Genomic DNA, 13,083 nt, shown 5'->3' with positions numbered 1-13,083 from the left:
TGTATCAGAGGAGAAACTAATAGGTATTGCTCTAGTGATTTAGCCATTTGGTTTTAAAACCATAAGAAGACTAGATTGTAATTGGTATGTATGCTCATGTATTTTGGGTAGCATTTCAAATACTATTATGTCAGAAGTGGTATTAGAAAAAGTTCAAGTGTGACTTTTGTTACTGTTACTAGCTTACTTACAGAGTGTTCACCAAATATGGGTGACTACAGAGCCCCTTTCCACCATTACTTACATCCTGCACTAAGCTACACTGAACTTACTAGGAAACTGTCCTAGAAGAATAAGGGAGGGTGAGCAAATTGCCAATATTGACATTGTCCTAGACTTTTAGAACTTGTTTCTGCCAGGGTACTTAGCTTATTTCACTTACGCTTTTCAGCAAATGATACCAAATCTAAGTTTAATGAGTATTCCTTTGTTTAAAAAATTCTCTAGTGTCTGTGGTATGAGTGAAATATTACTTAGCTGACATTGACATAATCAATTTATACTTATCTGCAAAGTATCTCTTCCAAGGAAATGCTAATCTTTGTACTTAACGTATGGGGCATTTTATGGAATCTTTAGGTCTGGTTTTAATTCATTTTTGTTAATTTGTAGTATGTTAGATCACTTTTACTAAAATAATAATTTTTCATGGGAAGAATTTAAAGCAAATTGTACATTGGTATGCTGAACCTAAGTCTCTATCCATTTTATTTTCTTTTTAAAAAAAATTTTTACTTATTTTTTTATTGAGGTATAGTTGATGTACAATATTGTATAAGTTTCAGGTTACGACATAGTGATTCACAATTTTTAAAGTTTATACTCCATTTATAGTTATAAAATATTGGCTGTATTCCTTGTGCTATACAATATACCCTTGTAGCTTATTTATTTTATGCATAGTAGTTTGTACCTCCTAATCCAAGAGGTAAGATACCACTTCAGGTAAATAACATGTTACTAGTGATATACTTTTTGAGGTATTAAAATGACTCACTGACTATCATTACTACCTTCCCAAACCTCAAGGAATGTAGGAAACTCAGGTTAGAAACGGCTGATCTGATCCTGTTTCCTTTATACTCCTGCCTGCCTTTTCCTGGTAGCATTCTATAAACCAACAGATTATCATTTTGGCCACTGATTGTAATTTTCACTCTTCTCGCTTTGCTTTTAGCTTATGCTGTATGGTTGACTCCTGAACAGTATGAGTTTGAACTGCTATGGTCCACTAATATGCATTTTTTTTAATTAGCAGATACTACAGTACAACTTGATCTGAGGTTGATTGAATCCAAGAATGTGGAACCTCGAATACAGAGGAGCCACATATATGGAGGGCCCAACTATACATTATACTCAGATTTTTGACTGTGTGGAGGGTCGGCAGCCCTAACTCCCTTGTTGTTCAAGGGTCAACTGTATTTCATTTTCGTGAAATGCTTCCCTCATTTTTTCTCTAAACTCATTCAGATCTTCTCAATTCAGTTTCATAAAATATTCCTCATTTTCCCCAGCCTAAATTATTCTGTCCCACTTCAACTCAAATTATAGCGTTTATTCTTTAGTTCGTACAGCAATTAAATGTCTTGTAATTTTCTTTTTATTGTTCTCTTGGCTGTTATTTTTCTTTTATTATTATTTAACATTCCACATGCTTATGTCTTGTTTTCCCAACTAGATTATAAACTCCCTGAGGGCAGGTATGATATTTTACATTTCTTTATGGTTCTTCATTGCATTTAGCACATGTTACATAGCTTGTAGACATTCAGTTTATCGATTTGATTTGTTTTTAAATATATTTAATTATAGATTTTTCAAATGAATGAACACTTTAAATGGAAACCTAAGCACCTATTTGTTTTGCATCATATTTGTGTATTTAGCTAATATCCAGTAATCTTTAGTGGTTAATTACTTTAGATTACTAATGTTGTGGACTTTCCATAACAAATTTTTACTCCCAGTGGGATAGTTCTGGGCAGTTTTCTGCCATGAAATTTGTGTTCATATGTATAAAAGAATAGTAATGTTAGCCTGAATACAAGATTTTGGTAAGTTACCACAAGTATTAGATATATTACAGATCCAAACACAAATGAATGTGGAATTATCCACGTCATTGCTTTCCTCCTGGCTTTATCCCTACCACTAGTATAGATAATTATGCTGACTTACTGGAATTCTTCCTAAAATCAACAGTCACTGTTGGTTTTAAAGTTTTGATAAACAATTAAGGAAGGATTCATAAATTATTTATAACAGTTATTTTAAGATAATATTTTGATACTGTGGATCATATAAAAGTATTTTTCATAATTTATTGACTGCTCTGTAGACTATTGGGAGTTTGTTACCAGTGTCCTCAACTAACTTGTTTAATTTTTATCTAGAAGCTACAGAAGAAGTTTCTCTGGACAGTCCAGAAAGGGAACCTATACTCTCCTCAGAACCTTCTCCTGCAGTCACACCTGTGACCCCCACGACACTCATTGCTCCCAGAATTGAATCAAAGAGTATGTCTGCTCCTGTGATCTTTGACAGATCCAGGGAGGAGGTATGGAAAAATGTTTATATTCTAAATTAATATGTAAATAATACATTTTTTGTCCCCCACCCAACATTTCTTTACTGTTAGTCATTTGTAATCAAAGCCTTTTAGAAATGTTTGGAAAAGAACACTGAACTAAAGAGGTCAGGTGATTTGGCTTCTAATTTTATCCCACCCCTTTTTCATCCAGTAACTTGGGCACATCACTTTCCTTCTCAAGTCAAGCAGTTTGTCATTTGTGATCTCATGATGGTAATGTGTGCCTCTCAGTGTTCCTCTCTTGGTCAAATAAGGTAATGTCTGAAAGTACTTTGAAAACTTAATCACAATAAAGTGGTATCTTGAGTAATTTTATTTGATAAAAGTATGTAATAAATGTTAATGGTTATGTCGGCAGAGTAAGAGATGTGAGTGGAGAGGAAGCATGAGGACCTTCTAAGGTGTAATGATGGTGTTTTTTCTTAATCTACATTGTGGTTACGAAGATGTGTTTACTTTGTAAAAATTATTGAGCTCTTTACCTAGGATTTATATACTTTATGTGTGTTACAGTTCAAATAAGGCTTACTTTTAAAAAATCTGTACAGGAGGGCAACTTTGAAAAAAATTATCATTAGAAAAACATCCTTTTTTTTTGGTAGCCTTAGACTATTAATATTGCTTTTAAAATTTGCAAGATTTAAGTTTCTGTGTTTTCTTCTTGAAAGTAAAAAAACTTTCCCTCAGAACTGCTATTAATAAGGATTGCTTATTTATAATGGATAAAAATGCTTCTCTGTAGTCCCGTAGGTTTATCATTTTTCCTACTTCTTTTTTCAGTGAGCTTTATAGTGCTTTCATTGGCTTCAAGAAGAACATGTGTTTACTAGGTAATTGGTGAAATCATGATGCTCAAGTTGCTTATAATTCCTGCAAGTATGTAGGGTTCTACTGGCAAAAGTAATGGCTACCTCCTGCTTTTTAAAGAGGAGAGATACAACCTTGAAAAATACTAATTAAAAAAAATCGAGGAATTAATTATTTTCATAATCTGAATCTGAAGATTGAGTATATAGAACAAAAACATTCCACAATATTCCTACAGAAGACTACAACGTTTTCTCTACATCTGAGGAGTTGGAGGAAAGCAAGATTTTCTGTTCCTTCTCCCAGTGATCCTTTTCCTGTTGTCTTTGTGTGTGTGTATCTTTTACATAGTTAGGAAATGTGAAAGCTTTTATTGTTTTTCATAAATGGAGTGCTGAGTGACTTTTCAAATTGATGTGACAGTGACCCTAATAAAGGATAGATGGTAAAAATTATAGTTATTAGTATTATGACAATAATATAAACTGGAATCTTTAATAAGAAAAAAATTTTTTCTAGATTGAAGAAGAAGCAAATGGAGATGTTTTTGATATAGAAATTGGTGTATCAGATCCAGAGAAAGTTGGTAAGTTAATATTTATTATATTTTGTACTTGCTTCTTTTTGATAATTAGCTTGGTTGTTAATGTGCTATTTTTCTTAACTAAATGCATTGTTACAGTATTAAAATGGTGCTTTTATTTTTAAACTCCTGGCAACTTGTTTTGTTTTTTCCCCAGTTTTATTGAGGTATAATTGACAAAAATTGTGTGTATTTAGGATGTACAATGTGATGATTTAATATATGTTATAAAATGATTACTACAATCAGGTTAATGTATTACCTCATATAGTTACCTTGTGTGTGTGTGCATGTGGTTAAGCTTATGATTTTTAATAGTTTGACTTTTCTTGTAGGTGATGGCATGAATGCTTACATGGCTTATAGAGTAACAACAAAGGTAAGTCTTTTGCTCCTTTAAAAAAATATTGAGCCCTCATCATGTGTAGTATGAGGATACTACAGTGATTAAGGTGTAAGTGATCACTGTCTTTACAAAGGTTATCATCCAGTAAAAGTTAAATATAAATAGCTACAATGAGTTCTGAGTGGTTTGGTAGGTAAAGTATTCCGGGAGAGTATGCGGGAAGGGATCTAATCTAGGCAAAGGTAGGAGAAGTGATTTGGGTGGGAGAGGGGCAAAGGGGTTTGCTTGTGTAAAAGCCAGAAATCAAAAAAGCATTGTTCTTTCTAGGATCTGCAGGACGTGGTGCCAGATTAAATTGTTTGGCAGTAAGCCTTCCTATATTATGAACAGCCACATTAGGAATTTGGCCTTCATCCTTAGTATATATAATGGAGAGCCATTGAAGAGATTCAAACAAGAATGTGGTACAATTGATTTTTGTTCTAGAAAGCTCTCTCTGACTCAGTATGGATTGGGAGGATCAAAGTAAAGGTCAGGATTTCGAGTTAAGAGGCGGTTGCAATCCTTAAAGGGATTGTAGGCCTTCAAATCTTAAAGAGAGAGGATCTGAAACAGTCCTAGCTGTGAGAAGTGATTCTTAATACTAAGGAATTAGTTCTAGGGATGAGTGAAATAAATGGCTTCTTGTGATGTATAGGAGGTAGAATCAGTAGGGCTTGGATGTAAGGAGTGAGGAAGGGGGGATGCCTAAGTGTGTGTGTGTTTTTTTTTAATCTTTATTGGAGTATAATTGCTTTACAATGTTGTGTTAGTTTCTGTTATACAACAAAGTAAATCAGCTGTAAGTATACGTATATCCCCGTATTCCCTCCCTCTCGAGACTCCCTCCCATGCCTAAGTTTTTGTCTAGAGGAACTTTGTGGTTGTTGGAGTGATCCTGGAGAAGAGGCAACACAAGGGGAGGAACACAGTGTGGAGTCAGATTTGTTAATTCATTGAACAGATCCTTATTTATTAAATACCTTGGGGTCAGGCTCTTTTCCAAGGACTGCAGTATAGTAGTAAACAACACAAAGAAATGCCCTTCACTCATGGAACTCTTATGTTCGAGCAGGGAAAAATATGGTGAAATTGAGGTGGCAGTGAGATTTAAGTGGAGGTTTCCCTTGGACTATGTATTATTGGACTGAAGCTCAGAGGAGATCTGGGCCAGAGGTAAAGATTTAAGAATCATTAGCATAAATACAGGTAGAGTCAATGAGATGAGTTAAGGGTAGAATAAAGCAAACATTTTCTGTCCTCTTAAGTTTCTGTTAAAAAAAAAGTCTATGATTTGAGTTTTTTTCAGTTGTTAGAAATCTTTACATCACATTAGTTAGCTACTCTGCATTTTTTTCAGAGTAGATCAGTGTGTGTGATATGTATATATGCATGTTCACAATTATGTATTACATTAACTTCTAAAAAACTGTTCAGTATTCAAAATTTGAAATACCTTTTCTTCACTTGTAGACTTCTCTTTCCATGTTCAGTAAGAGTGAATTTTCAGTTAAAAGAAGATTTAGTGACTTTCTCGGTTTGCATAGCAAGTTAGCAAGCAAGTATTTACATGTCGGTTATATTGTGCCACCAGCTCCAGAAAAGAGTATAGTAGGTAAGTATGAATTTTTAAAAATTTACTGCTGTTACTCTTACTAGTTCAGTTTTAACTGTATAGATGTGTATATTCCATGATCATTCACTATCATGATATCTCAATATCTAGAAATACTGAATTTAAGTATTCTGTTTATGATAGTCATTCATCAACTGAAGAGTGTATAGCTAAGTTTTATTTTCTAACACTTGAGGATTTGATTTGTATAATGTAATGATGTTAAATATTTGACAAGGTGAAAGCAACTAAACCCTTTTAGGGTCATTAGAGTATCTTATTACTGAGTAACACTTAGAGAATATTCAATATTATTAGTATATTAACATTTTTCTAAGGATTTGGAGGTGTTTTGTGCTTAGCTATACATTGTACAAAAAGATTTGATCTAGCCTTGCTCACACAGGAGCTATTTAAACTCATCTTAGTTTATTATGTACTTCAATTTAACATTTAAAAACATTTCTACTTTTACAGGTAATAAAGGCTTACTTAGTTAAGAATATGCAGAATATTACAAAAGAGGAGGAGAACCTCCATTTTCCCACCATTAAAAAACATGTCATGTCTTAAAATTTTGTAGTACATTTTCCAAGCTTTTCAGTCATAGGTTTTTATTTATCTCTATTTTTTTATATACATGATTATTCTGAAAAATATTCAAAATGAATTTTACTTATCCATAAGTTATTGTTTTTACTTTTTAAAACATTTGATTTGAAAAGCAGTTTTATCCATATCTTTTATGATTTTTGAAACCTGATATATTTAAATGTATTTATTCTTTCTCTTTTTAAATTTTTTTTTAATAAATATATTTTATTTATAAATTTCTGACAGCTTTGGGTCTTTGTTGCCGTGTGTGGGCTTTCTCTAGTTGCAGCAAGCTGGGGTTACTCTTCATTGCAGTGCCTGGGCTTCTCATTGTGGTGGCTTCTAGTTGTAGAGCACAGGCTCTAGGCACTCGGGCTTCAGTAGTCGTGGCATGTGGGCTCAGTAGTTGTGGCTTGTGGGCTCTAGAGCGCAGGCTCAGTAGTTGTGGCGCACAGGCTTAGTTGCTCCGCGGCATGTGGGATCTTCCCAGACCAGGGCTCGAACCCATGTCCCCTGCATTGGCAGGCGGATTCTTAACCACTGCACCACCAGGGAAGTCCCTATTATATGAGAATTTTTAAACTGTATTTATTAATGCACTTAAAAATAATAAACTCATTACCTGTTAACAAATAAAAAAATTTTGTGAAAAATAATTTTTATAAGACAAAAATATTTAATAAGAGTGGCTTGCTTTTGTTTTTTTGTTTTTAACATTTTTGCAAAATCTCTTTAAATTGTGGCTTAATAGAAAATAGCTGTATTTTCATGTCTGTTTCTACACTCTACCTGTTGTGATACAACACATCATATAGCTTTTGTAAAACTCCACTGAGCTCTCATGAAAGAATGGGAGCAAAAGACACAAATAGCAGCTTAGTATTATGAAGGTCAATTTTTGTACACATCCCCCACCAGCCCAAAGGGTCTCAGAAACCTTACGAATACGCTAACCATACTGTTGCAGTGTTATCTTTTGGCCTCCCATTATCTATGTAGTGAGCTTCAGTTTCATTTATCATAAATTATTTGTTATTAATATCCTTTTTTCTTTAAGTTGTACAACTATTTTTTTTTTTTTTTTTTTTTTTTTTTTTTTTTTTTTTTTTTTTTGCATTACGCGGGCCTCTCACTGTTGTGGCCTCTCCAGTTGCGGAGCACACGCTGTGGACGCGCAGGCTCAGCGGCCATGGCTCACGGGCCCAGCCGCTCCACGGCATGTGGGATCCTCCCAGACCAGGGCACAAACCCATGTCCCCTGCATCGGCAGGTGGACTCCCAACCACTGCGCCACCAGGGAAGCCCACAACTATTTTTATATATCAAAAGAGAAAAAAACAAAAAATAGTTTTTCTCATTTTGATGGCTAGATACACTAGTTTAGTCCTTAAACATTGAGCCAGAAAAAAGAATTTTTTTAACTAAATTTTTATGCCCAAGTTTGTTGTGTTTCAAACTAATATTTTGCCCTAATAATCTTCAGCCTTTCACAAATTATTGAATTAAAAGGAGATTGAAAGAATTTGAGGCAACCACATAAAATGCAGTTTAAAAAAAAAAGATGTAAATAAAGAAATTAGCAGGAAAAATAATTGTAGTTAAATAAAAGATGAAGCCAAGTTAAACAGTTTCCTCTAAATGTGCATAAAGTCTGAACAATTATTGAAGGTGGGTAACAAGTTGTTCTGTGAAGTTCCTGGCAGAAAATCAAGTAGAGAAGCAATCATTTAAAAAATTTCATATTGTCCATCAATTTTTAAAAATAAAAATGAATATATTGTCTAAGAAAAATTTTAAATATGAGGGGCCCTTTTAATTATATACCCAGTGGTTTTCAAGTAACAAACACAGTGGTGTAATAAGAATAGTAACTTCTCTTTCCTGGGAAGCTATAACTGCCACTGAAGGAAGGGGGGGTCTTTTCATTAGCATATAACTGTTACTGCTTTTATAGAACCTTAGTTGACTTAAAAGCACTATTTTTGTGAAGCTTTTAAAAAGCAACAAAGAAGTTCAAAAGTGTTAAGGAGTAACTGCTTACAGTAAGTTTTTATTTACTGCAGTGGCGCATAATGGTTACTTACCTCTAGGAAGTAGCATGAGCAGAAAGAAGATCACAGAATTAAAAAAAAGCAAAAAATTATATAGTGGTAAGGTTTTCTTTCACAAAAACAGAATATGTGAAATAACATCCCACACCTAGTAGTCCACTCAAGGTAGGTAATTTTAAGTGTTTGAATGAGTTTTCCTTTTCAAACTATTGTATTTCAGAGGAATTACATTAAAACATTCATAGGTGATATATCGTTTTTCATCAGGTGTACCAACCTGAATAAAAATTACATGGTTTTACATGATCTATTTTTAAATGGCTTTATTGAGACATAATTCATATGCCATACAATTCATCCATTTAAAGTGTATAATTCATTATTAGCTTTTCATATATTTAGACTTGTGCATACCCACCACAGTCAGTTTTAGAATATTTCTATTACCCCTTAGCCATCATCCTCTAATTTCCTCATCCACCCCCAGTCCTAGGCAATCACTAATTTGCTTTCTTTCTCTATAAATTTTCCAATTCTGGACATTTCAAAAAACAGGGAATCATATAATACATGGTCCTTTGTGACAAGCTTGTGTCAACGTAGCATAATATTTTTAAGGTTCATCTATATTGTACATATGTCATTACTTCATTTCTGCAGAATCGAATTTTGAAAGTAAAAAGAACAGGGAAAAGAAGAAAAATCTGCAGTCTGATAGTAGTGTTAAAGTTGAAATTGCTAATACAGAAATGATTAGCATGATTTTTATTCTCTAAATTTGAAGAGTTCTAAATGTCTCTGTGAAAGAGCTCATTATTTCAAACTGTTATAAAACCAGCTATGATAAATGAACAAGAACATGTTCTTAGAATCTGCAACAGAGGAAATACTTAGCATATTATTGGATTACACTTATTTTTATTTTTCTAGTCCCCAAAGTAAAGAACGTTAATTATTGCTCATAAGAGATGAAAATATCAGATGTGCTTAAATTTACTAATTTGAACTCCGTTATGCATATTGAAATGCAAACACATTTTAACTTACCAAGAGTTTAATGTATGTCAGATAAAGAGTCCAAACAGTTATAGGTTAGAAAACTACAGACACAGCTCAACCTCTGCTTTAGCTGTACTCTTTTAAAACTTACATTATAAGTGCTTGCCAAGTACAGATGTTAATTTCTCAAAACTATGATACTAGTTATAATTTTAGGAGCTTTTTTGTCAAGTTCAAATTTAAAATACATTTTAAATTATGCAGAAATGATTATAAAAGAATGTTTCTCAGTAATAGAAAATCATGAGTCTTTCAATTTTTTCAAAGGCATGACCAAGGTCAAAGTGGGTAAAGAAGATTCATCGTCCACAGAATTTGTAGAAAAACGAAGAGCAGCTCTTGAAAGGTAATTCTAATCAGCTGTGTTTTATTACTCTAATGGTTTTACTTCAGTAATATAAGTCTAATTCCATTAAATGGCACAAGTATATTTTAAGTATTAAAATTCTCAAAGTACCACTTGATTACTCTTATTAAGTGCTGTAAGCTTTTATTAAGAAAATTGATTCATTCAGAAACACAGTACTGTATACTTGTTCCATTTTTATTCTCATTAGTAGTCTAACAAAGTAATACCTATTTTCATCGGAATTATTTCCTTTGAATTATTACTTGGTGATACTGAAATGTTATTAAATACAATGAAAAATTAGGTTTGTGCTCCCTCCTTCAATTCTTTATAATTGATTTTGACTTGAGTGTACAGAAGTATTAGTCATTGCTCGAGTTGACTGTATAGTTAAAGGCTGATAGATATATATGCTGTGCCTTGCTTTAGACTTCTTGACCTGACACATTTCCTATGGCTTTGAAGACTTGTGTTCATTGTGGCCGACTAAATGGGAAATGGATGGGAGGAATCCCACTCCCAGAATCTTAACATTTCTTCCTTGCTATGCTGATAATGTGAGAAAACAAGTTCAAAACTATCTTAAAGCCCAATTTATTGTACATAAGTTGGTAATTACCTGGACTTAATACATTTTCTAATTTCATAGTTTTTGTTTGTTATTTTAATTGAATTTGCTTATTTGTTCTCTGTCTTATTTTCTCTCTTGGCTTAAAATCAGTGGTTGGCATAGATAGGACAGACTTTAGGAAATAGTATATATATCTATAGGGTACAAATTATTTTGTAAAACTGTTTGAGACAGTGTATTTCTGGGTTTTAGTAATAAATTGTTTCAATTTTAAGAAAATACCACAGTAAAGTCAGGTTTGAACAATTTGCAATAAGAAAAGCTAGTGTGCAGCTTAAAATCTTAAAGACTTAAAAGATAAGATTATGTCTATGAGACTCAGGAGTTACTCAGGAAAAGGATTTAAATTGCATCGAAAGAAGTTCAATTTAGGCATTAAAATTGATTCTCTTGTGAAAGAGGTCATAGAATGAGTGTTTTTAAGAGTAAAGGTAGATAATGTGCTGCCTTGATTTTGCTTAGTCCTTCCTGAAAGTATAACCATGACCTTTTGAGAAGCCTTTCCAGTCCTATTTTTCTGTGAGTAAATTTGAAATATTTCGGATGGCATTCTTGATAAGGAACTTAATGAAGATATATTGTACCAAGGGCATATAATTTGATTCTACATTCACCTTTCTTTTAACTTGAATGCATTGCATAGTACTTAAACCATATCTTCATTCACTGTGTAACACTGAGGAGAGTTTTAAGGAAATATTGAAGCTTGACCTAGTGCATATGTGAAGATAGTTTCTTACTGATAAATGTTACTTGTTAAATACTACCTTAGTGGAATTTGCAGTAGTGGGGTGGGGGGAGGAAACAGTGTACTGTGAGTTCATTTTGCATTAGAAAAGATAACTAAAGAAAATATAAGTGTAAAGATACAGAAGCAAAGGAACTGGAATGATTTTTCTCAAGTGATTTTTCTGTGGCATTTCTTAAAATTTAAGCATTAGAATAGGCATATTTGTGGATATATAACCTAGTTGTATCTGGCGGGTCAAGGAAGTAGTTCTTTGTTCACACTCTGGTATTCATTTACGTATTTATTTGTTTGTACAACTTAGAGAATCCAGATAACTATCTTGAACAAAAGGATAAACATCTGGTATTGAAATATGGGAAGAGAAAGGGAGTGGTTAAGAACCTAAGTAATTTCCCTGTGCCGCACTCAGTAAAGTAAGCAGAAATTACTTCTAAGTATCCCAAAGATCACTCACTTGATTCTCTTAAGAGTGCTTCATATCTTACCTACAAGCATATTGAATTTATTTTATAGTAAGAATAGTCTTCTGTAAATATAAACTAAAAAATGTAAAGTAGCATTATACAGTGTGTAGGGTTTTAGAATCCTTTCTCTGTTGAAGCCTGCACTCCATTACACACTACACAGTATCTGTGAGGCCTTGGACAAGTTATTTAACTTAAATTCATTGTTCCTTTTCTCTAAAAGGTAAGTGTATCATAACAAGCACCTGAAAACCCAACTGGCAAAGCCTAAACAGTTAGTGTCGGTTGATTAATCCATTCGTTCATATCAGGAAGTGTGGAGGTAGGCAGATGTTTAGTATTATCAAATCCATCAGGAAATCCTATTGCTTCCTTCTGATATCTGGACAACCATTTTTTCACCCGTCCACTACTAGTCCAAATGTCTGAATTAACTGCGGTAGACTCCTCATTGGTCTCCTTGTTTCCATCCTTGTACCTCTACTCTTTTTTCTAATACAGCAGCCAGGGTCATCCTTTTAAAACATGAATCAGATCATCTTCCCACTCCTATTCGTCCACCCACCCAGTTTCAGTCAATAAAAGCCAGAGTCCTTATAATGACCTATAAATTCTTACATGACTTGCACTGCTCACTCTGTTACCTACTTGATTTCCTATCAGTTACCTACTTGATCTTCTGTCCTCCTTGATCACTTTGCTCTAGGCCACACTCACCTTTTTGCTGCTCCTCAAAGATCCCAGGCATCTTCCCACCTTAGGGTTCTACCCCCTACCCTGTCCCCACTGCCTTGAAAGCTTTTGTTCCCAGGTATCTGCGTACCTAATTTCCTTACCTCTTTCAAATTCAGACATTCAGATGTCACCTTGCCAGTGAAGCCTATTTTGATTATTGGTTTCATTCTGACCTATTCTGTTTACATCGCCATCAACCACACCTTACACCCTTGATCCCATTTACTTGTCCTTTCTCCACTTGTCCTTTCATTTTTCCACAGCATTTGCCACCTTATCACATACTACATAATTTTTATGTTTATGATTTATTGTCCATCTTCTGTTAACTAAAAGCTCCAGGGACTTCCCTGGTGGTCCAGTGGTAAAGAATCCACCTTATAATGCAGGGGACGTGGGTTCAGTCCCTGGTCAGGGAACTGAGGTCCCACACGCCACAGGGCAACTAAGCCCACGTGCCACAACT

At 33.8% G+C, this 13,083-nt stretch overlaps 1 protein-coding gene across 1 annotated transcript in view; it reads left to right on the top strand.

Annotated features, from left to right (window-relative positions):
• The window catches only part of SNX2 (sorting nexin 2), a 55,786-nt gene that overhangs the window by 26,548 nt on the left and 16,155 nt on the right, over positions 1–13,083 (top strand). The window contains exons 3-7 of the mRNA XM_082620439.1: positions 2,397–2,560; positions 3,920–3,986; positions 4,319–4,362; positions 5,842–5,983; positions 9,955–10,033. Coding sequence (XP_082476565.1) covers positions 2,397–2,560; positions 3,920–3,986; positions 4,319–4,362; positions 5,842–5,983; positions 9,955–10,033 — 496 coding nt within the window. The remainder of the gene's footprint in view (positions 1–2,396; positions 2,561–3,919; positions 3,987–4,318; positions 4,363–5,841; positions 5,984–9,954; positions 10,034–13,083) is intronic.

The sequence above is a fragment of the Mesoplodon mirus genome, assembly GCF_964341445.2.
Source record: "Mesoplodon mirus genome assembly, chromosome: 5".
Lineage (NCBI taxonomy): Eukaryota > Metazoa > Chordata > Mammalia > Artiodactyla > Ziphiidae > Mesoplodon > Mesoplodon mirus.
The sequence above is the reverse complement of the archived record's forward strand: the minus strand, read 5'-3'. Positions and strand labels throughout refer to the sequence as shown.